At 38.2% G+C, this 25,367-nt stretch overlaps 2 protein-coding genes across 4 annotated transcripts in view; one reads left to right on the forward strand and one right to left on the reverse strand.

The window, feature by feature from the left end:
• LOC129767241 (phospholipid scramblase 1-like) overlaps positions 1 to 25,367 on the forward strand; it is a 57,104-nt gene that overhangs the window by 19,654 nt on the left and 12,083 nt on the right. Inside the window, exons 2-4 of one of the 3 annotated variants that reach the window (XM_055767929.1) lie at positions 11,145 to 11,506; positions 11,609 to 11,650; positions 19,979 to 20,141. In XM_055767929.1, coding sequence (XP_055623904.1) covers positions 11,279 to 11,506; positions 11,609 to 11,650; positions 19,979 to 20,141 — 433 coding nt within the window. In that variant the 5' untranslated portion in view covers positions 11,145 to 11,278. Of the gene's footprint in view, positions 1 to 11,144; positions 11,507 to 11,608; positions 11,651 to 19,966; positions 20,142 to 25,367 lie in introns of all 3 variants that reach the window. The other 2 variants (XM_055767930.1, XM_055767931.1) reach the window with 2 other exon arrangements.
• LOC129767243 (farnesol dehydrogenase-like) lies at positions 3,543 to 4,605 on the reverse strand. The gene is made up of 2 exons (XM_055767938.1): positions 3,972 to 4,605; positions 3,543 to 3,905 (listed from the first exon to the last, which is right to left on the reverse strand). Exons 1-2 carry the CDS (start codon positions 4,533 to 4,535, stop codon positions 3,732 to 3,734), a joined length of 738 nt encoding a protein of 245 aa, XP_055623913.1. The 5' UTR covers positions 4,536 to 4,605; the 3' UTR covers positions 3,543 to 3,731.

Below are 25,367 nucleotides of genomic sequence, written 5' to 3' on the forward strand. Positions count from 1 at the left end.
GAAGTCCGCCTCCGATTTGACAACTTTTGGGTTCTTCCGGAGGGCCTGCTTCATAATAGAGAAATATTGGGCGAAGCTCCGGCGCGTTGGGCGGGTTCATTTCCTTTGGCACGAAGGTGACCCCGTTGGCTTCGTACCACTCCAACACGTCCTTTGAATAGTGGCACGAAGCGAGATCCGGCCAGAAGATGGTTGGGCCCTCGTGCTGCTTCAATAGTGGTAGTATGCGCTTCTGTAGGCACTCCTTAAGGTAAACCTGCCCGTTTACCGTGCCGGTCATCACGAAGGGGGCGCTCCGCTTTCCGCAAGAGCAGATCGCTTGCCACACCATGTACTTTTTGGCAAACTTGGATAGTTTCTGCTTGCGAATCTGCTCCGGAACGCTGAATTTGTCCTCTGCGGAGAAGAACAACAGGCCCGGCAGCTGACGAAAGTCCGCTTTGACGTAGGTTTCGTCGTCCATTACCAGGCAATGCGGCTTCGTCAGCATTTCGGTGTACAGCTTCCGGGCTCGCGTCTTCCCCACCATGTTTTGCCTTTCGTCGCGGTTAGGAGCCTTCTGAACCTTGTATGTACGCAGGCCCTCCCGCTGCTTGGTCCGCTGGACAAATGAACTTGACAAATTCAGCTTATTGGCGACATCCCGGACCGAACTTCTCGGATCACGTCTAAACTGCTTAACTACGCGCTTGTGATCTTTTTCACTGACGGAGCATCCATTTTTGCCATTCTTCACCTTCCGGTCGATGGTTAGGTTCTCGAAGTATCGTTTTAGTACTCTGCTGACCGTGGATTGGACGATTCCCAGCATCTTACCGATGTCCCGATGTGACAACTCCGGATTCTCGAAATGAGTGCACAGGATTAATTCACGACGCTCTTTTTCGTTCGACGACATTTTTCCAAATTTACGAAAAATTGACAGTGAAGCATGGCCAACGTGATCTATACACTCTTATCTGATTATAAGTGATTATAAGCGATAATTCCTAAAAATTAAATTTCTACAGCGTTTTTTCCGTGATGCAATTTGATGTGACACACCCTTTACGTGATACATTAGAGAGAGAAATTAATTAATTTTCGGGGGAGTCACTTCAATATGCAATGAAGTCCTTTTACAGGGAAGAATAAAATGAGATAGTCGAATCGTAGAGTGAGATGGCAACTAAACACCCGAATGACTGTTGAGTCATGTTGAGGGAGAAACTGCTGGAAGAAGCCAAAACTTATTTCCAATTGAATGCGAAGACGGATTTCTTCATAGTCCCCTGACTATCCTCAGTTGAATATGACTTTGCCGAACCCTGGTTTCTACTAAAAGCGACGAATCAATCACAAGATGTTTCGGTGAACCTTCTACTTCTTCAATGATATTTCACTATATCCTAAATGTCTTCCGTATTTCTTGTCTGGACAAATTTATTACTATGGTTCCTGAAGGTTTCCGATGCGATGGTTAGAGCTTACTGTTTAGGAAGAGTAGCAGTGTAGAGATATTGAAAGAATGTCCCTGCATTTTTTCTGGTTCACTGTTTGGATCTCAGTTGATGTTTTACCTACATTAACCCTTTCCCGTATAACATCGAGTCTCATTCGTGGTGTCTTGCATAACACAGGGCGCTAGAACGCTCAGCAGAGTAGTGAGATCACTTGATGTGTGACGTATTCAATAATACGGGAAGGGGTTAACATCCGATAGAGTCGAAGCAATCGAAGGATCTTCAAGATTCTCATGTTTAAAAGCATTCTCGTCAAATGGCAAAAGCCTGACAATGCTGTTTGGGATTTGTGATTTATAAGAATGAAGTACGAGAGATTCTTACGAGGAAATAATTCGTGGGTACGAGAGAAACTGCACTTTTATCCATATTGTAGACCATTGTTGGGGTCATCAAGTATGTCTATAACGCCAGTATCCTTGAGGTCTACATCTATTAATTGAAATCATTGATGAACATCGTCTTCGTGCGCAACTTCCCGTTTGGCGGGGAAGCTGGATGTTGAAGAAATCCAAATTGGGCCACCGTAAAATCCGTGCACGTTGTCTGGCAGAAAAGACAATTCGAATCTCTCCGTATTCTCCCGACTTTCCGACTTGCGATTTTTACTTTTTTCCTCTGCTTAATATAGAGACCTTAATGGGCATTATTACAGGTCTGGCAATTATGTGAATGCAGCTTTCGCGTCCTGAGTTCGAGAAAATTCGGAAGAACTTTTCAGTGACGGTATAAAAAACTTGTAACACGTTGGGAGAAATGTTTAATGTTTAACGGAGACTATGTTAAATAATAAAAACATGATTTTGAAGGTTGACATTTGTACTTCAATTTGTGTTTTACCCAGTCTTGCTGTTTGTTTTTGTTCGTTAGCTTACCCTCGTATATTCTATCTTAACTACATCAACCAAGCTTTTATATAGCTCTCGAAACTAAAAATAATTGAATTGGAATATGTTATAAGTGATGAGAGTTATAAAGCATAGTGTATGCCTATAGGCTCACGGCCAATGTCGTTTGTTGCGCGGTCTATCATCGGATTTCTTTTCTTTCTTTCTTTGTTTTTAAGAGGCTTTAAACTTTGCAGTTCATTCGCCTCTAACCATCATCGGATTTAGCTTCGGTTTCCGTTGCACCAAACATTATTATGCTTTTCACATCGCAGTAACTATTCAACTCGGTTATGAAGATCTACGGGACGTAAATTCAAAATTCCTCCTAGTAGCAATTAAGAAAAATGATTTATGTTAATTGCCATACATTCACAGCTTCGCGGCTGGCTATCTCCTATGCTGCGGCTCTGGAATTTTGTTTACTCACGATTGGTGCGATCATAAAGCCATGGTTTTGTAGCAAGTGTGTAGGAGAAGAAAGAAGTACCGATAAGAGGTGAGCTGAAAGCGAGGAAAGGAAACAAATTTCCTCTGGCGAGATGAATCAAGGGAATGGAGGGTTGATTGAAGGGTTCACTTTCACATATTTTTTTTGGTTGGGAAGAATCTCCATTGTTCACTTTCAATGAAGTTTTCATTTTTTCATTCCCGCGAAAGACCTGTTTGTTGTTTTGATGTATTTTATTGCCTATAGTCGGAAGAAAGCTGGCCGGGATGTCGTATATGTTATTCCAATATTTTGTTCGAGACCCCTATCAAAACGATAAACACTTCCACAGCTCGATAGTGTTATTCTTGTATTCACTCTCTTACTGTAGAACTGCGGAAGGTTGATTGTTTTGTTTCATATTTGGCAAAGATCACGCTCATTAACACAAACAATGAGGCGATTTGAGTTGGCGTTCGATCATGAGTTGCCATCTTTGGTTGTGGTTTCAGGACGTGTTGGGTTTGCTCTATGAAATCCAGAAATCATTCAGAATGTGATTGAAGCAATATAGCGGACTAACTATTCATTGAATGCATCGATTGCAAACACGTGACTGTGTTTATCAGTCAAAATATTGTGAGATATTTGACAAGTTCTAGTACAAGTTGCTCATATTGATTTGTCATACACGACTGACTAAAATTATACACATTTCTCATGTTTTATTTCGGAATTTCAAATATGAAATATTTATTGCTTTCCGCTGAATATCATCAACAGTTGGACGTAATTGAAGTTCTTATCTTAGGTTACATGTCTTTGAATTTTATTACTCATGCTTCATTGTAGATGAAATTCGATGGGTTTGTGTACAGGTTTTCCGTTTCGTAATATGGATGCTTATATCAGTCAAAATTGTTCCCCAACGGGTTTGATAGTCAACTCATGAACTTGCACGTGCGGAGGTGTCCCCAACACGTACAAGACGGCAGCCGCGATATCCTCGCTTTGCAACATGGGAAAGCCTTCACTTTCTTCGAGATTGGGTATAATCTCGGTTTTGACCGTTCCCGGACTTATACTCTAGAAACGAGATTTTGTCATATTATTTGATGGGACTTAAAACATCAATCATTAGCGCATACTTACAGTCACTTTCGTTCTCGTTTTCATTTCCCTCAGCTCGTTTCGCATCGTTTCCGTAATCGCCGTGACGGCGTGCTTGCTGGCTGCGTACATATTCATTTGGGGGAAATTCATCACCTTATGGCCGGCAATACTATTGATGTGTATGATGTGACCGTCCACTGAGCGTTCCTTCATCGATTTCAGCGCTTCTCTGCTGCATAGTGTCAGTCCTATGACATTCACGTTCAGAATATCCCTCAGCGGCTCGCTACCATCGTCTGCGAACAACAACGTATCTCTCACGATACCGGCATTGTTGATCAACACATCAATGCCACCAAACCTGTGCCTGATTTCCGCGAACACCTCGTAAATGTCTTGTTCTTTGGATACGTCACACCGCCGAGCGTGTAATCTGTTCGCACATTCCTCTGGGAGCTGATCAGCCAGGGCTTCTATTCGCTGAACCCGCCTGGCCAGACCAACCGTCACCATTCCCGCTTTCGCGAGTTCCTTCGCGATCGCCGCTCCAATGCCTGAACTTGCCCCGGTTACGACAGCAACTTTGCCCTTCCATCGATCCATCTCTCGTTTTTTTTTTGCTTATCAAAAGTTGTTGTTCTGTGCTCAGCTGACGACCAACTGACTCATGCTGTGAGGTCAACCGGCCGAGGAAGCTGCTGAGTCGGTTATCTTTGCTGTGTGCAGGTTGGTGGTGTATGTGCGAAGCATGTGTTGATAACAACAGCCCGATCGAAATTTTGGTAGGCGGCTGGAGTCGGTGTTGTTCGTATGCTCTAGTGATACGGTGTTATGATTCAGCATATTTATGAACGGGTTACTCGGCGATACAGGAATATGAGTATGGAGATATAATATATATACACAAGTTCTAGTACCGTGCGGTGAATTTAATCCAAACATCTGATTGAAAAACCGGCTAGGCCAGTGGCATATAAGGCTGTTCATAGCCTGGATATTCAAACCATGCGATCATGTTCTCTGATTTTGAATATTAAAATCTTGTGGACGAATTTCAAATTTTCAATGATAAATTGTTATGATTCGGACATTATCACGTGTGGATGTTGTCTGTGGTTAGGGAAAGCAAAGCATGAAATAAATTGGAAAAAAGAGAGTGTATAAAGGGTGCTTTAGGAGATTTCAAAAAGGTTTTTGTCTCGATTTTTGAGATGGAGAATTATCTAAGCATTGCAAAATTTGATGTAAATTTTATCTAGCTTAGTGGATCTTATTGGTTTCTCTCACGATCCGCCTATATGTGGCAAGCAGGTTGAACACCCATCTTGTATCAGAATTCGTGAAGATTTCAGCTAACTGTTGGTTTTGAGTCATATTTCTCGTTGCAGAGATTTGGGAAATGGTACCGTTATTGTTGTAAATTTTAGAGAATCCGATGGTAACTGTCCGCGAGATCCAGGAAAGTCTTCAGCTAGTAGTTTTCGGTCGAACACAGGGGTTGAATAGCAAAGTTGCCCAGAAAAGCCCATTTCTCAGTAGGTCCATTTATTATGCAAGTCGGATGGGCAGCTTCAGGAGTGCTTCATCCAAAGCACGGTGAGGCATGGAGGAGGATATGTGATGGTTTGGGAATTTTTTTGTTCGTGGAGTGGAGTGGGAACCCTCGAGTAAATCGATGGGATAATGACGGCAGAAAAGAAGTTCGTATTTCAACAGGACAACCACCCGAAACATACCTCCAAGAAGACCAGGTTTTTCTGCCTGTTTCTCGCTCATCGTGTAGCGAAGACCCGTCTTCATTGCACTTTGTGTTCTTTTCCTTCTAAAATTTCCCAGGTACTCCGGACAATATATGCAACAGTTTTCCGTAAGCGAGTCAATTTGAAAAAACGCACAAAAAATTGTTGGATGACATGTTGTTTGAAATTTATTATTTCAGAGCACATTTCTTCTAATTCATGTGAAAACTCGGCAATTCCCGACTCGACAAATTACGAATTGTCGGCATCGCCTATAACCGGACTTGGTCCATGCCAAGATCAATAACGGTAGCTTGTAATTCGAGTTTAGCAGTGCACAAAAATATATCTTAGCTAAGCGACCAGTGATTTCGCAGCTTCAAAGGCGCATCTAAATCTCCTTTCACATTTGGCACGGAAGTACACGACGCACGTGTATGTTGATTCGTTGGCATTCACGAAAACGCGCGATTCCATCGATTCAACTTTACCTGTATGGTAGCCAGGAAAATGTTAATGATGAATAGACACTGTATTCAGCTGGTTAAATTTGATTGTCCATTGCAATCATTTTTCATGCAGTTTTAATGGAATCAACTGGCCTTATTCGATATTTGATGCTTTAACATAGTCAAGCGTTTGATTTGTTTGATATGCTATACATCACCATTCCTTCGTCTGTAAATGGTGTAAATTGGAAGCATTCTCATCCCTCTATACATTCGTTCAGCCTGTTTATGGGCTTACCTACCTTTACCGTAAATAAGAAGCCTTTACAATTCAACACACTTTCTCTCTCACGGCGAGAATGTATTTGTAAATCAGAGCATCAGTCGTTCGAAATGCAAACGCTAAGAGCATACACTGCTACATTGTGGAGAGAGGATATATTGCAATTCAATCCCCGCCCCATTGCACATTGGTCCAGGAGGTACATTTAGCTGTAAATTAGCATCTAGAACTCGACTGTTATTCTCTAGACAAAAACTGTCTTCGACAAAGTTGTTGCATATGATAGTGCACTAATTTTGATGTTGACAAAAATAGGGTGACCTATATTTACGATGAAATAAAAATTCTAACTTTCTTATCTTTATAGATAAAGGTAAACATAGCTCTACAATGTTATAGCCCCAGTTATTTAAGAAAACTTTTTAGAACAAAGTTTTTTCTATCTCTTGAAATAACCGATATAGCGCTTTTTTTTCTAGGTTGCGTTAGGGTCACCATCAGAAAAACGGTTTTTTTGCACTAACTTTTATGTTGCAAATTTTACATGCAAACTGTCTTCAGAAGACTTTTAGACTAAGACAAAAATTTTGCGATGCAGAACTTGTCAATATCGTAACTCTACTTAAAGTTATTAATATTTCTTCCCAAAAAATATGCTCTCTTCATTCGCTTGTCATTCTTTTTGGGGCAAACATAAAAAATATTCGTTGACGGCATTTGAAAGAGCATACATGACTCTATATAATGTGGGAATTCCAAAATTATTTTATTTTTGTATTTGAGTAAACTAAAATTGAAATCATGTTTTTGGGTGAAACCCCATCAGTAACTATTAGTAGTATTAAGATATTGACAAGTTCTGCATAGCAAAATGTTGGTCATGATAAGCTCTAAAAGTCGTCCCAAGACAATTTTGATGTAGAGGTTGAAATATATAAACATATATAAACAAGTCATCAGTCATCTAGCTCGCGAGCAGATGGCAGCGAGGTTTTCGAAATGACCTTCCTCAAAGCCGAGTGTTTAGTTTGGTTTATCAGATTGGTCTTTTTTACGGGTAGAGGCGAATGAACTGATGGATTTGAGAGCCTCTGTAAATCAAAACAGCATCATCATTATCATTCAAGTTGTCTCGCAACAATTATTAGACAACAGTCTTTCTCAATGTTGGTGTCACACCCAGCGGTTTTGCTCGATACAAAGGTATGGAGATATCGCACAGTATGGTGCTGCTTTGTTCGGTGGGGGCATCGCGCCGATTTGCTTGCCGTCTGATGAAGAGTTCCTCTGTATTTTTGTATCACATCATATTTTAATCTGCACTGGGGTGTATGTTTAAAATTTCTAAAACGAGAGCGTTATGTTTGGGGTGCAAAGTTTTGAGCGTTTATATGTTTCATTCCAAAGATAAAAGGTGTATGAGTAATGCTGGTTATTTATTGATCCAAAAATTTGTTTCAATAGCTCAAAACTGCTTCAAAAGTGAACTATTGAAATCACAAAAATCTATTAATATGAATACCTGCTTGAAAGTCCATGTTAGTCATGTTAGAGTTATTGATTATAGTTTTTGGCTGTCAGTTGAGGTTCTCCAAACATTGTGTTCACCCTGTCCAACCTCAGTTTCTATTTTACTACTGTATTCAGCAACTTTTTCGCCACAGAATGCATCTTCAGAATATGCAAGAAGCAAGCATAGAGTAGAGCAGAATCAAAGCAGAAAAGAAATATTGAATAGGACGTACATCATCGATTTTCATACCGTGGAGATTGTACGAATTGTTGAATTTATGCGTTATAAAATAGATAACGAGGACAAATATATAATCGACTGGAGCCGCACTGCGTGTAATACAAGAAGAATGTCGCTATGCATACTAAGTGCGTTACGTGTATTGTTCTGAGTGCGAGTATTGTTCTCGCGAGAAAAAGAATAAATCATGAATCAACCATCTTCAGCTGCGTTGACAAAACAACGCAAGCCCATCGGTCTCTTTCAGGACCACTGGAACTTTCCACTGGATTTTTGACTGAAGGGAGCTTCTGTGAATTCACGAGTGTATTTGGAAGTTAGAGCAAAAACCCCGTTTTTTCCATGGTGACCCTTACGCAACTTAGATAGAATACAACTTTATGGAAGATCTTTTTTATCTAGACAAAAACTGTCTTCGACAAAGTTGTTACATATGATAGGACGCTCATTTTAATGTCATCAAAAATAGGATAACCAAAATTTTCGATGAAATAAAAAATCTACCTTTCTAATCTTCATAGATAGAGGCAAATATAGCTCGACTATATTGTAGCCTCAATTATTTTAAGCAGCTTTGTAGAACAAAGTTTTATTCTATCTCTTGAAATATCCGATACAGCGCTTTCTATTCTAAGCTTCATTAGGGTGACCATGAAAGAACGGTTTTTTTTGCTCTAATTTTTATATTTAAAATCCTACATCAAAATTGTATTAGAACGACCTTTAGAGCTTATTAAGAAAAATATTTAGCGATGCAGAACATGTCAATATCTTAATCCTACTTAAAGTTCTTGATGCTTTTTCACCCAAAAACTAATGATTTCAATTTTAGTTTACACAAATACGAAAAATAACATACTTTTGGAAATCCCACATTATGAAGAGTTAATGCTCTTTCAAATGCCGTCAACGAACATTTTTTATGTTTGCCCCATAAATAATGACAAGCGAATGAAGAGAGCATATTTTTTGGGAAGAAATATCAATAATTTTGAGTAGAGTTACGATACTGACGAGTTCTGCATCGCAAAATGTTTGTCTTAGTAAGCTTTGAAAGTCTTCTGAAAACAGTTTGCATGTAAAATTTGCAAAGTAAAAGTTATAGCGAAAAACCTTTTTTTTTATTGTGACCCTAACGCAACTTTGAAAAATGCGCTATATCGGCTATTTCAAGAGATAGAAAAAAAACTTTGTCGAAAACAGTTTTTGTCTAGAGAATCACTGTCGAGCTCTAGATGCTAATTTCCACTTAAATGCACTTCCTGGACCATTTTGCATTGGCAACTTGATGTATTGGTATATGATGTATTTTTGCATCACACGCATACATTTTGTTGGTTTTTTTTGCAGCCAAATTATTTCTATCAAGGTATTTTAATGGACGTTATTTCCCGCTGATTGGTTGGCGATAGACGTTGAGCGCATGAGATAAGCTGCGTTGTAAAAGTGCAGGTTCGAATACTATCTGCTGATTGTTGTGCGTAGATCGATTATGAATTGATCGTCGGGGTATTTTACACTGATCAAATCGTTTCGAATCTTTCTCGTTTAACTTTCGAAAAAAATCTATCTGCACTGATCGATCCTCATTTCAACATTTCTTTACGTTAATAACTCCGCGGTAAAAGTACTTCCTGATGTGCTCGACGATCAGGAGTGTAGAAGGGAACCACGTTCGTAGAACTATGTTGCAAAACTGGCGCACAATCTGTCTGCAGGGCCGTGATAATCGAAAGAGAAATTCAATGAAGAGAATCGATCAAAGCATATAGATCATTTTCGAAGATTACGCAAGAATTGTCTTTCATTATTCGATCAATCGGAAGAACTTTTCTCGTGTAACTTTTGAAACGGACCTATCTGCTTCTATCGACTCTCTTCGTTGGCTTTCTCTTTCGATAACCACGGATTTGAAGACAGATTGTGCGCCATTTTCTATAGCATAATTGAATAATCAAGGTTCCCTTCTACACTCCTGATCGTTGAACACATCATGAAATGCTTTTGCCGAAAAGGTTATTAACGGAAGAGAATGTTGATGAAGAGAATTGAATCAATGCAGATAGGTCTTTCCCAAAAGTTACACGAGATTTGTTTTTTTCCTAATCATAATCAACAGATATTGATAATAAAAAAATATGATATCATAAATTTTGAAAGTTACATTAAACAAAATGTTAAGAATAAGCATCGCAGAATAATAGTTTTTGGATGAAATCGTATTTCAGTATGTTAATAAATTTAACAACTCACGGATGATTGGACAAAAAAGCTCATAATACAGGGTCTTTCAGATTAAACGCTCACGCAAAAAAAAAAAATCGAATATCTCCTTATTAATTTTTTTTTCGCTCCGTCGATGGTAACACTGTTTTCCCCACTTCGGGACGATAATATTCGGCTACTCGTTCAGTCTGATCGGGTGGTTTTTAGTGTCAAGATGTACAATTTATGAGAACGTGTATTTTCTAGTGTTTTTTTTCTACTGAAACCGAAGCCTTAATGAATCTTTGTCCTCTTATGGTAAGAATTCCAACATTTCTCGTCGTAGATTACTTCCTCTGGAGGTTCGTGAAGGACCGTTGCTATGTTAATAAGCCACAAAATATGGAGGAACTTAAATAAGAAATAACTCGAATTTCCAATAGCATCGATGTCGTAATGTTAGAGTTGTGCATGAAGAATTTTGTTCATCGAAAAAGTTCGGTCAAATCGGTCCTGAGTTATCGATACCACAAGCTGAAAAAACATGGTTTCGGGAAAAACGTGTTCAAAAATTCGTACAGCTATACTATATCCCTTGAGGTGACCTCACACTTTTGGCTGTAGCTTTCCAACTAAATCAAATATCGTAAAATTCTTTTAGGACAACATTTTCGAGGGCATAAGCTTCCCAAAAATGCAAAAAAATCGTTTTTTTCGACCTTCCAGACCGGGTCCCCCCTTAATGTACGATTATTAATTCATGTCTCTTTTTTATTCTTACAGCCTGTTATTGCAATCATTTTTTCGCATGAGACGAAATTATTAAATTACTGGACCAATCCTGTTCCTCACTGTATTTTTTCAACTGAAACACTAGTACAAAGTCTACCGAACGAAACAAAATAAAACCAACAATCATGAGTGGACAACAATCGGGAGGCTACGCACCGTATGCGCCCTATCCACCAGGACCAACAGTGGGTGGCGACAATGGTGGCGGCCAAAAGTCGCCCTATCCCCCTCCGTACCCAACAAACTATCCACCGATGTCTCTGGAAGGCGGTGGTATGGGATATGCACCACCGGCGCAGGCGCCCTATCCAACAGCGGGAGGACCACCTGCGGGATCGTATCCTCCGCAAACTGTAAGTTATCATAGGGCATGATTCCGGTAGGATCGTGTTGCTAATATATATAATAGACCCTACACACGAGCTAATCTCTGTTATCATTTGTTCCTACGTCAGTATTACAATGTCGTCCGCATCGCATACGTTGATGTTATTCATGTATGTATGTATGTTTCTTTTTTCTATTAGCAAGATTTTCGGAATATACTGTGACATGCGGAATAATACGAGGGCTATTCCTGGTTTGGGCTAGAGAATTAACGTCGATTTGTAAATAAATGTTTTGAAATTTGTAACGAGTCTCTAGAGCAGCTAAACTATCGACAATCTGGATAGAGAAAATATTGTAATCTATGCTCCGTCGTATTCTATTCATTGAATATAAACTATTCGCGATTTCAAATTACATTATTCACAATTCATAAGTCATCTAGCTAGCGACCAGATGGCAGCGAGGCTTTCGAAATGGCTTTTCTCAAAGCCGAGTGTTTAGTTTAGTTTACCAAATTGGTCTTTTTCAAGGGTAGAGGCGAATGAACTGATGGATTTTAAAGCCTCTGTAAATCAAAACAGCATCATCATTATCATTCAAGTTGTCTCGCTCCAATTATTAGACAACAGTCTTTCTCAATGCTGGTGTCACACACAGCGGTTTTGCTCGAAACAAAGGTAGGTAGATATCGCACAGTATGGTGCAGTTTTGTTCGGTGGGGACATCGCGTCGATTTGCTTGCCGTCTGATGAAGAGTTCCTCTGTATTTTTGTATCACATCATATTTTAATCTGCACTGGGGTGTTTGTTTCAAATTTCTAAAACGAGAGCGTTATGTTTGGGGTGCAAGGTTTTGAGCATTTATTTATATATCACATTCGAAAGATAAAAGGTGTATGAGTGCTGGTTATTTATTGACCCAAAAATTTGTTTCAATAGCTCAAAACTGCTTTAAAAGTGAACTATTGAAATCACAAAAATCTATTAATATGAATACCTGCTTGAAAGTCCATGTTAGTCAAGATCTGTCAGTTAAAGTTCTCCAAACATTGTGTTCTCCCTGTCCAACTTCGGTTTCTATTTTACTACTGTATTCAGCAAGTTTTCGCCACAGAATGCATCTTCAATGCAAGAAACAAGCATAGTGTAGAGCAGAATCAAAGCAGAAAAGAAATATTGAATAGGACGTACATCATCGATTTTCATACCGTGGAGACTGTACGAGTTTTTGATTTTATGCGTTATCAAATAGGTAACGAGGACAAATATATAATCGACTGGAGCCGCACTGCGTGTAATACAAGAAGAATGTCGCTATGCACACTACGTGCTTTACGTGTATTGTTCCGAGTGCGAGTATTGTGCTCGCGAGAATAAGAATAAATCATGAATCAACCATCTTCAGCATCTACAAACCAACGCAAGCCCATCGGTCTCTTCCAGGGTCACTGGAACCTTCGACTAAGGAGTTATTTTAGAAATTTCGATGCATTATAAAAATATATTTTATATTTATTTTTGACTGAAGGGAGCTTCTGTGAATTCAGAAGTGTATTTGGATTCATTGGTGTAACGATGTTGTTTTGGATTATATTGCCTAGAAAAACACCAATTTGAACTAGCCTTGCTGCCGTCCGGTCGCTAGCTGGATGACAGATATATAAGTGAATAACTTATTTGTGACTTTTTTCAATTGACCATTCAATTATCGCGATTTTGATTATTGTTTTCGGGTTAAAAGTGACTTAAGACATGTTTTATCGTTGAGAGTTGCGTTCTTCGGTGAAAATTTGTTTCGATGCTATTGCTTTTGTCTCCGCTGCCACCATACAACAGATTCGGGTCGGATTTTCTGTTGCCGTTCTGCGTCTTCTGAGATGTTTCGTTCTGTGTTGAAAATATAATTTTGCTAGGAGATACTGCAGAACTACTTAGAAATTTAAGAAATTCAGAATTTTAGTTTCAGTGCTCTAGACAGCGAGCTATCAACAGTTCATGTTAATGTTTAGAATTGACTAATGACTAACACGTGATTGTGGCCCTTATGGAAAAAGATTGAGTATCTGTAGGATCTACAAACACGGGTTAGTCATGGTGTTGAGGGCCACAAAAAAAATAAATGAAGAAGAGTGGTGTCCAAGACACGACCGTATCGTTAACGAAGGACTGCGAAAATCAAACCGAATGGGATGTGTGATCGGATGACGGTTCCGACAGCAACCACTGCGGAACAAATTTTTACCTCCAGCTCTCCATCGAAGAGTGTAGTTTCTACCACCGAAATATGCCTAGCAAGACGCTGCAATTTGACGCAAATTCTAACTCGGAAACAATGTTCGAATTCACAAAAAAAATCGATTGGAAAAGTCAGCAATAAGTTATTTACGATTCATTTGTCATCCTTTTAGCGATCAAATGGCAGCGGCAGCGAGGCTTTCCAAATGACCTTTCTCGAGGTCGAGTGTTTAGTTTAGACTTCCAATTTTCTATCTGTCAGTACAAATTCTGCACTATGCTTACTTCGCGTATATTCTGAGAAAGCATTCTGATTTCTACACGCATTATAACTTGGATGGACTTTTAAGCTAAATTATATTTTTTTGTAATTCCACCAATATTGATAGATTTTGAGATTCCAAGAATTTACTTTCAAAGCAATTTTTGAGCTATGGAAAAAAGCTTCGGGTAAGCAAATAACAAACATGACTAATTTAGCTTTTATCTTTCAAACGTGATTGTCATACCACTTAGTTCAGCCGACACAGAGGTATTAACGTTCTAATCCTTGCACCCCAAACGTAACATTCTCTTTTTGGATTTTTTTTACAATCCAATACAGATGCAGAAATGATGTGCTGCAAAAATCCAGTAGCATTCTCCATCAGACGACATGAATATGCTAGCTGGAGCGAGGCTATGACTTGAATAAAAATGATCATGGAACCCCGATTATCCGCGAGCGGATGATCCGCTGAAGCGGGTTCTATAGTAATTCTATAGAGCTTTCCGAAATTTGCCAATGAGTGGTATGCTCTTGATCTTTTGTTTTGACCACGGCCTTCACATTGTCTGTCCTCTGATATACAAGACTATGCAGATGGACAGTTTAATGATTTCTGTATTAATAAAACATGATTATTTTCGTTAGCACTTTATTTTAAGCCCGCTATTGCGTTATCCGTGATTTTCGTTATTCGAAGTGACGTTACCGCTATTCCACGGATAATCGGGGTTCTACTGTATCTCCTTGAATGGCGCTAGCGTACCTAGTGGTAAATTTACCGGGTCAACGTAGGTATTAACTAGCGTCATTTTAATTAGTACTTAGTTGAGACGCCTTGAATGTATTCTGGGTGGCAAGCTCTAGAATACGCGAAACTCTCAGCTATTTGTAAAACCTCGCTGTCGCCTGGTCGCTAGCTAGATGACTGATGAGTCGTGAATGCTGTGAATTCACGTATAGCTTGTTGATACTCAATAAATTGCGAAAACGGGTAATGAATTCTAGGGCCTTCGCTATTGTTACACATAAAAATTTGTTTAAAATAATTTAACACCAGATGGGCCAACCAGAAGAGCCCCGCCGGTAGAGTATTGCTGCTCTAGAGGAAAGATGTCTATAGGAGATTTTATATCTCTACCATGGGCCAGGTGTTAATCATATAGTGTAGTCCTCGTATAGATTCATTATACGGTGTCACTAATAGATTTCCTTTCAATCCCTCTCATCCGCTCTTACTCTAATTTGATTGAATTATCGAAAAAATGTCAAATCAAAGCTATTTGTAACTGATGAATAACACAACTGTTTGCTGAATACCCTCTCTAACGCTATTCCTCTAACTAACAATCAGAATAGAATAAAAACAACAATTATGTGTGTATTCAATCCAGTCGATCGATTTCCGGAGATCGGTATGATGAGGATTGACGCAAACTGATACAATGCGTATTCTCGAATGAATCAGTTAATCGACTTGATTCTGAGTGTGACTTTTTTGGACGCTACTTTATACGATTGATGACGTATTGAGAATTTTTTGAAAATTTTGATTAACTTAGAGATAAAATTGTTACTCATTATAATCACTTAATTATTACTCGTCATTTTCATTGCTAATTTTTAAAGGAAACAAAAAAGTATATCGACCAGGGTTTTTATTGAATAATTTGTTTTTTTTATATTTCATACGCAATCTATTTTAAACACGTTCCTTAACAGGTTGATTTGGTCTTCGTCCAATCAAGATGAAATGTGAACAAGCTTGAACATGTACCGGATAACTCGTTAAACTTGTTGAACTTATTAATATAAGGGGATTCACATTCGACTCCACAGTTTTTTTTTGTTTGCAATCAAAACTTTTTGGAATGATGCAAGTTTCCGATTCTTCTTATTCTTAGATATTACTCAGCAAAAGTTAATGCTAGCATATATCCAACATTTTTTCGTGAATATAATATGCGGACTGTATAATAAGGAACCTGAGATTGGCTAAAAATAGATTTAAAATATGATAGTTTTCGGTCTCGGCTAATATCCGATTTAAATGTAGTCAACATTGTTGGAAAATAGAATATACCAATAGAGTCTAAAATACGCTTGCAAAAAAATTTACTCAAAATTTGGAATTTGAACGCAGTGTCTCGCAAATCTCATCACAAACCGCTCCCTCAGACAAACCGTCTATATTGCGCTTCATGACTGATAAGTGAAAATGTTCGCTCCTCCTTTGCGTGATTCATCCATTCGGATCACATCGTAGTCTGGCGGCATGCCGTTGAAATGTCGCATGCCGCTGGCGCCAGCGTAATTTAGTGTTTCAATCGTCACTGCGTCTACAGTGACTAGGACAACTTCCAACAAATGTTGTTTACACATCGAAACAGAAGTGCTTCCATGCAGGGATGCCAGGTGATTTTTTCAAATGTCTTCACATGGTTCGAAAAAAAATAAATAAACAATACAAATTCGGAGATACAGTTACAGTGCCAGTACCAGTATGTAGCATTGGTACTTACGTTTTATCGCCAACGGAGCGTTATTTTCATTATGAATTCATTTTTTCGTAATGAAAATTATTGTTATGCAAATATCTTCTTCTTGAATGACGTTAAATGTTCGTTCCTCCTTTGCGTGATTCATCCATTCGGATCACATCGTAGTCTGGCGGCATGCCGTTGAAATGTCGCATGCCGCTGGCGCCAGCGAAATTTAGTGTTTCAATCGTCACTGCGTCTACAGTGACTAGGACAACTTCCAACAAATGTTGTTTACACATCGAAACAGAAGTGCTTCCATGCAGAGATGCCAGGTGATTTTTTCAAATGTCTTCACATGGTTCGAAAAAATATCTTCAAATGTCTTCACAATCATATCGAAGCAAACTAAATTTCATAACTTAGTTTTGAACAAAGTTTGATAGCTTATTCAATGTTTATTCTTTTATTATTTATTCTAATTGACATTGTTATAAAGCGCATTTCATTAAACTTGCTTTGAGGTTTTGAAGTTTATTTCAAGATATTAACGATGAATATATTCCGCAATTGCGAACTAAATTTTATGAGTTTAGAAATGATAATTGGCTTGATATACCGTTGAGTGAATATCGCCAATGTTCTTCCACAAAAACGGAACTTGACTTGTTTAATTCAGCTTTTAAGTTCTGGTTGTGACTCAAACCATATCCATAAAATTAATTATTCACACGGTAACGGAAAAAATCGTTTTAAAAAACCTGGGTATAGTATAAGCCTAAAATAATGAAAATACAATGTCACAATCTTCAAATTCTCGGAATGCAAATGAACTAATGTTTTCTAGAGACAATATGTATTCAGACCGCTTGAAGTTCTCCATAATTTGAAGTGAAAAGTCGCTTCAGATTTAAATTCATTCTATATACTTGTGGATTTTCTGCTTGGAAAAGCGTGCGAATGACAATATTTTCGGTTAGAACTTTATGGAAATAATATCTCTCAAAAATTCACATACGCTACAATACTGAATTGTCTTCGCATATTTCATAATGTATTCAAAATGTCTTCACAAATCAAATGTCTTCACCGAATGTCAAATGTCTTCAAAATGAAGACATGTCTTCAAACCTGACATCTCTGCTTCCATGGCTGATTGATAAGCGGTTGAAGACTAGAGTTCATTTTTATTCAAAAAAATATTCTCTTGTAATCGGTTTATGAGGCCTTTGAGTCAAATTTTCACTCAGGGTTTATAAAAATAGATGAAAAAATTATATATCTATTATATCTATTATATAACCGCAAGGTTGACGTGGGACTACCTTAGTTTAGCAATCATTTGTTTGTATTGATTGAATTTTTGAATGAATGAAACAATTTCCGAATTCAAACTTCAATATATTTGCTTTGTGAGTAAAAATATTGTATAATGTCATGTAAGATCAATTCATGCATTGTGATATATTATGTTCTTCGTTGCAAGTAAATTTAATGACAGTCTTTTACGTTCGGTATGATGCCTAAGACAAAATATGTGAACGGAAGAATTATCAAACGTTTATTTTATTTTACGTTTTCTTCTGAAGCTTGCATCTCTCAAGTGTATGTACTTCTCGAACAGTGAAATTGCTTGATTTGATAAACTTCAGGCACTCAGTTTCGATTTTTACATGTGCGTGGAAATATTGTTTAATCAATAGGCGTTATCGCAGCAAATGGTTATCAACATTTTGCCTAATCATCAAATGATATGCGCAAAAATTCAGTGAGCAGAAAATATGAAGGCATATGCGATATTGCAATCTTAAATATCTGAGCCAAAGCGTTGTGTTCGTACCCGCATTTGTAATCCGTGTTAGGAAAACATTTTTCGGAGTGCATAAAAATACTCCCGGCTTGCATGAATCAACAACTTCAACTTCTTTTTTTTATACTATAGAGGATTTAAAATTGAAGTTCATTCGCCTCTAGTGTCTGCACGATTTTCCCAGGTTCCTAAGTTTAGGAGACCGTGTTAAGGAAACATTTTCTAGTTTGCACAAAGGCAAGCGAGTACAAATATACTCGCAATTTGCATTGGTTTGCAAAGCCGATTTTCCCATACATCTTGGTTCTGAAGTCTGTGTTGGGGAAACATATTTCAGTCGGAACAAAATTATCCTCGACCTGCATGTATTTGCAATGCCAATTTCCCTACACTGCATGCATTTTAAGTATGTGTTAAGGAAACATACTCAGTCGGAACAAAAATACCCCCAACTTTCATGTGTTTGCAATGCCGATATCTCCAAGGCTGCTTGGTTTCGATGGCTGTGTTAGGGAAATCGTAAATCGGGCCAATCAAAACGAGGCAGTCAGGGCGTTTAGATAACGCTTAACATTTTACAATTATTCAATTGTTTATTTGATGAGAAATAACATTTTATTCAGAGATCGAAATTCTCGCTCGGCTGCGCGATAAATATTCATTCAATCAATCTAGTTTTCGATGAACCGTGTATTGTTGATATTTTCGTCTCTTCCTTTTCACCGAAAATTATTTTTCAGAGAGAAAGAGATGTCGAAAATCTCTATCTCGGAAGTTTAACGAGAATGCTTTTTCGTCTCTCATTTGGTACTGAAAATATGGAGCAAAAAATCAAAGCTAACTTTACCAACATTAGTCTGTTAGAGCAGCGTCCAAACGATCTGCATTTGGACAGCGTGTGAATTGTGCAAATATTAATCCATCTCATGTTCACTTCACGATGAAACCCAATATTGCCGCATGTTTTCAGCTGTGCTGAAGAAGTGAAAAACTATTATCGGCATCGAGGAGTCACTGAAAACGAAACCATTTTTCAGCAATCATAACTCACCGAAAAATAAAAACCGGCTTTGCGTTTCTCGCGAGAATCGAAGTGAGCGTATAATATTCTCTCACCTACTATATTTTCAGCTATGTTTCTCTGTGGGTGAAAATGGATGTTTTTCGTCTCAAATCGGTGAGCATTTCGATCTCTGATTTTATTAACTGCGATAGAAGCGTAGAAAGATTCCCTATCAATTGATGCAAACATCTTTCCGATCCAGTAAGAAATGTTCGAGTTATAAGCATTCGGAATCTTTCATTTTTCCCTGTACGTTCTGTGTTTAGGTTTTCATTTTACCCCTCATATGCTCTGGTTAGACGTAGTCCCACGTCAAAAATATTCGAAAAAGTTTCTTTGTTCTTTAATTTGTTCATTTATATGTTAGTACAACTCAATATTCTCTTGAGCGACAATCTATGTATATACTCTGAAACTGTACTCGACATTGATAACACTCAATTTCATAATCACACACACACGCACAGTGTCCGGAACATGATATCCTACGACACTATCGTAGCGGACCACTTGTATGTCATTAGCATTGGCGTTTAAGGTGATGGAGCATGCTTTAATCTATGTTTTCTTTTCTCTTCCCCCCGGATCTCTCTCTTTCTCTCCCATATGTCACTCAATTGACCTCGCAAGTACTATTTTCAGTCTTCTCCGTACCCATCGGGTGCTCCGGGTGTAGCGATGCAGTACGCCCCCGCTCAGCTTTATGGATCATATCCACCGCCGGTGATGATACAGCCGGGAATGGCCGCCCAATCGCCACCGCCTCCGCAGGCACTGATAGGAGCCGCCGCACCACCAGTTTTAGGTTTGTATTTATAGCTAAATAATTTTGGATAAGGTAAATTAAAATCTAAGCTTTCATTGACATTGAAATTCAAAAAAACTGGAAATAAGCTGGAAGAACAATTTTTTTTCTCATTTTTGTATATAAACAATACAAATTCGGAGATACAGTTACAGTGCCAGTACCAGTATGTAGCATTGGTACTTACGTTTTATCGCCAACGGAGCGTTATTTTCATTATGAATTCATTTTTTCGTAATGAAAATTATTGTTATGCAAATATCTTCTTCTTGAATGACGTTAACGTTCTCTGTGGAACTTTTGCCGTCTCAACGTATGCATTAACTAGCGTCATTCATTAATACTTAGTTCAGATTTCTTAAGCCAAATAACACGCCTTGAATGTATTCCGAGGGGCATGCTCTAGAATACGCGTGACCACAGTGCAAGTCGAAGGAAATTTCTTTGAAAAATCCCCCGGGAATCGGGAATCGAACCCGAACACTCGGCATGATAGTGTGAGACGCTAACCACTCGGCACGTGATGCAAATATAATGGAAGCGAAATTCTCATCTCACAATCGGTGGAAACAGTTTTGCTTGCGAGAGACCGCCGCCTCTGACAGCGGGTGGTCGACTCGGATTGCGTCTCATCTGTGGATTGGGGCCGCCTCGGTTCCTTATCATCGTTAGACGGGGACTTCGCCCCCACACCATTACATTATCCTCAGAATATATTTTATAGCAAAAAAACAAACTCATGAAAAATCATTATATACCAACGCTCCGTTGGCATTGGTGTGTAAGAACCGTGGCATTTTAAATTTTCCTCAATCTGTTTGTGATCATACATTTTAACATTATACTTTTGTTTTATATTTTGTGTCATTCTGAAAAATACTGACTGTTCTTTATGCATGTCTACATAATTTTTTGGAAGTTAGAATTACTCGCACAGTTTTTGTTCCTATTCTATTTCTTAGATTTCTTTTGCTCAGATTGTATTCTAAAAATAATCGTTCAACGGTTGCAGAATCAGAAGTGTTGTAATAATATTTCTCAATTTGAGAAAAGCAAAATTATTGTCATTCCTTAATAGTAACAACAAACCTCAAAAGATAGAACCATCCTTGCGTTCGTTTACAGCAGGGATTCTAAAAATGGTCGATATAGATCCATTTGGGTTATGAGAATTACTTATATTTTAATAGAGATATTAATGTATTAATAGTTAATAATTAAACTTGATATATATTGAATTTTATGTCTATAAGTATTTTGTATGAATAGGATAAAGATAATTTTTTTAGAGAAAATAAGCTAAAGGATCGATGGTATCACTTCATTCAGGAAAGGGGGTCTCTTGCCTAAAATAGTTTGAGAATCCTTGGTTTACAGTGAAGTCAGTAAAATCCAGGTTTCGGATTTCCCTAAACTCATTATCGATCGCAAATATTTGGAAGACTTTATAGAAGGGGAGCAGTTGACATACGCTTCCTTCCTATGACATTAGTTGGATCTACATTTTTTATGTTGATAATCAAAGTATAGTTGAAATTAAATCGTTTAAGAACTTGATTGCACAGTGCAATGTACAACCTTTTCAAATAGGTCTTGAAATCATCTACGGCGTTTTCTGAAATTTTACATGCGGACAAATATTTATTGACCAACATTTCAGTCGCGGCACCTAAACCTAAACGTTTTCCTAACTTACATAATTTTCCTGATCGAGCTATTCATTGTTCAGTGGTAAATGAATTCCGATTTGATTTTTCGCATAATTTTTCATCCTCAGAATTGCCACCAAATTTTTGAAAAGCTTGAAAAAATCTGAAAAAAAATTTGAAAAAGCTGGAATAATCGGGTTTTTTTTGTCAATTTTGTTTATGTTAAGGGTGTGTCACATCAAATTGCATCACGGAAAAAACGCTGTAGAAATTCGCCCAGTAGACCGAAAAACTATTAAACAACTTTTGGCATTTTCTTTTCATTCATACTTCGAGCCCAAGCCCGTATGCTCGCACCTTCCTCTTTACCCCGTCCATAAGGTTCTGTACAACGTCAGCTTGTAGTTTTTTTTTGAACAGAAATCCATTTTCTCTTGAAGTCCGCCTCCGATTTGACAACTTTTGGGTTCTTCCGGAGGGCTTGCTTCATAATCGCCCAATATTTCTCTATTGGGCGAAGCTCCGGCGCGTTGGGCGGGTTAATTTCCTTTGGCACGAAGGTGACCCCGTTGGCTTCGTACTACTCCAACACGTCCTTTGAATAGTGGCACGAAGCGAGATCCGGCCAAAAGATGGTCGGGCCCTCGTGCTGCTTCAGTAGTGGTAGTAAGCGCTTCTGTAGGCACTCCTTAAGGTAAACCTGCCCGTTTACCGTGCCGGTCATCACGAAGGGGGCGCTCCGCTTTCCGCAAGAGCAGATCGCTTGCCACACCATGTACTTTTTGGCAAACTTGGATAGTTTCTGCTTGCGAATCTCCACCGGAACGCTGAATTTGTCCTTTGCGGAGAAGAACAACAGGCCCGGCAGCTGACGAAAGTCCGCTTTGACGTAGGTTTCGTCGTCCATTACCAGGTAATGCGGCTTCCCGGAATGCCCGGAAGCTGTACACCGAAATGCTGTACAGCTTCCGGGCTCGCGTCTTCCCCACCATGTTTTGCCTTTTGTGGCGGTTAGGAGCCTTCTGAACCTTGTATGTACGCAGGCCCTCCCGCTGCTTGGTCCGCTGGACGAATGAACTTGACAAATTCAGCTTATTGGCGACATCCCGGACCGAACTTCTCGGATCACGTCTAAACTGCTTAAATACGCGCTTGTGATCTTTTTCACTGACGGAGCATCCATTTTTGCCGTTCTTCACCTTCCGGTCGATGGTTAGGTTCTCGATGTATCGTTTTAGTACTCTGCTGACCGTGGATTGGACGATTCCCAGCATCTTACCGATGTCCTGATTGACAACTCCGGATTCTTGAAATGAGTGCACAGGATTAATTCACGACGCTCTTTTTCGTTCGACGACATTTTTCCAAATTTACGAAAAATTGACAGTGAAGCATGGCCAACGTGATCTATACACTCTTATCTGATTATAAGCGAAAGCTGAAGATATAATTCCTAAAAATTAAATTTCTACAGCGTTTTTTCCGTGATGCAATTTGATGTGACACACCCTTTATTCCTCTCGCGAGCGATAAACTTCTACGTTTCGTATATTATTAACCTGTCCATATTCCCCCCACTACATGTCCATTATACCTGCATCGATAAAAATGTTCAACTTTTCGGCTTGTTTTAATTTCAGTAAAAAACATGGAGAAACACATTTTTACAAAACATTTGGCCAATTATTTCGAAAACCAGTATATTGATTTGTAAGATACTGCTTTTAAATTTTGGAAAATATGAGTTTCCAAAGATATAATTGAAGTTTTCCTTAACATGTCCGTCTTACTCCCATCTCCCCTATAAAGATATACAGGTCGGACTCGATTCTATACAGACTCGATTATATGTGATTCGATTATATACAGTTTGAAAAAAAATATGAATATGACTTATCTCAAAAAGAAATGTAACCTTTCAACGTTAAGGTGTAATTTAAGTGACTAATTCATATACAGTGGGGTAAAAATCGTGATTTTTGAAGATTTTGCTTGAATTTTCACCAAGAATTATTTATATCGATATAGCAGCCAAATTAAGATAGGTAGAAGTTGGGTTTCAAAGAACAAATTGTAGAGCGGTTTGAGAGCTTCAATTTGATTGATAGAAACAATCCAGTTTAATAAAAAAAATCAGGATGACATTAATAATAATACATTAACAATTACTAACTTTTAAGTTTTTCACTTCCAAAATGTCATAAACATCCATTAATTTAGATGTTCCACTACTATATCCTGTATCAAATTTTCTCATCTTTCAAATGAAAACAACAGAATCGTCTTCCGTAGCGTACTTTGTAATGTAGAGCCAGTTCTATAACTCTGTCATTGTTGAAATTCGAACATATGCGTAGAAGGATTTTTTCCATCAAATATGATCGTCTATCACCCTCTGAGAGATATTTTTTTTATTCGATTATATACAGGATTCGATTATATATAGTGAAAAGAAATCAGAAACTGTATAGAATCGAGTCCGCGCTGTAGATAGAGAAAAACGATAATCATCATAAGGGTATTCGATGCCAATGAAACGGAATAATATTTTCACAACTGGAAGAAAAGAATACAATTTTGGGGAGTAAAAAACTTGAAAATGCCGAAAAAATAAAAAATCTGAATAAAACTGGCAAAATTGAAAAAAACTAGATTTTCCGCCTAGGGCTGTTTCGCTGGCATGCTTGAAAAAACTAGCAATCTACAGGGAAAACTGGAAGGTTGGCAACCCTGCAGGTAGCGCGCTTCGACAGATTCGAGAGAAGTAACGGGACATATTGAGCAATTCCACGGCAAAATAAACAGCCGCTACCTCGACAAAGTTCTTGGTAATTCAATAGTATTTTCAGAAAAACCAAACATTTTATTACAGTACTAGTTGACCCGGCAAGCTTCGTCCCGCCGAAAATTTATGTTTTGTTATCAATACGTTCAAACAATCACGTTTTCTTTCTAAGAACACGTTCATAGGTCCAATCGGAGAACTGTTCATTGATTGATCTTCTAATATACCCTATAAAAATTACCTTTTACTATAAAATTCCTAGTACTTCTACCAAAACTCATCATTATAATATCAGATTATTTTCAGACACAATTCTCGTTCATGATGTTTAAAGCACTTGCAAATAAAATGTTTCTCCGTTACATGGAATAAATGTTTGATACCGAAAATATGATAGAATAAAGACAGTCCTAAATCGGACAATTCCTTTCTCGAGTTTTGCCTATATCAACATATTCGGCGATCCATTTTTATTCATATGGATAGACGAAGATATAGGAGTGCGTTTTATCGCATTGAAATACATTTCCACTTCCAAACGAAGATTAATTTCGTTAGCGCAAACATCAAATGGACTAACAACGCTTGTCACTATGTAATTGTAGAACATATGGGAATTGAATTTTCAGATTTTTTCCATTTTCCTTCAGAGTTTTCCAAAAATTTTCAATTTTCATGTTTGGTTGAAATAAGTGTTTTATTTTTATGGGACCATTTGCTTGATGAGTTCTCGGGTTATGCAGAAGTTTATGTTTCATTTGTATGGCAGCGTCTCGTGGCTTCAATTCATAC

This window comes from Toxorhynchites rutilus, chromosome 2 (assembly GCF_029784135.1).
Source record: "Toxorhynchites rutilus septentrionalis strain SRP chromosome 2, ASM2978413v1, whole genome shotgun sequence".
NCBI classification, from domain to species: domain Eukaryota; kingdom Metazoa; phylum Arthropoda; class Insecta; order Diptera; family Culicidae; genus Toxorhynchites; species Toxorhynchites rutilus.

Coding starts and splice junctions, on each gene's coding strand:
- LOC129767243 (XM_055767938.1), bottom strand. CDS start 4,535: ATGGATCGATGGAAGGGCAAAGTTGCTGTCGTAACCGGGGCAAGTTCA. Junction 3,906..3,971: donor AAACGAGAACGAAAGTGACT/GTAAGTATGCGC, acceptor TCTCGTTTCTAG/AGTATAAGTCCGGGAACGGT.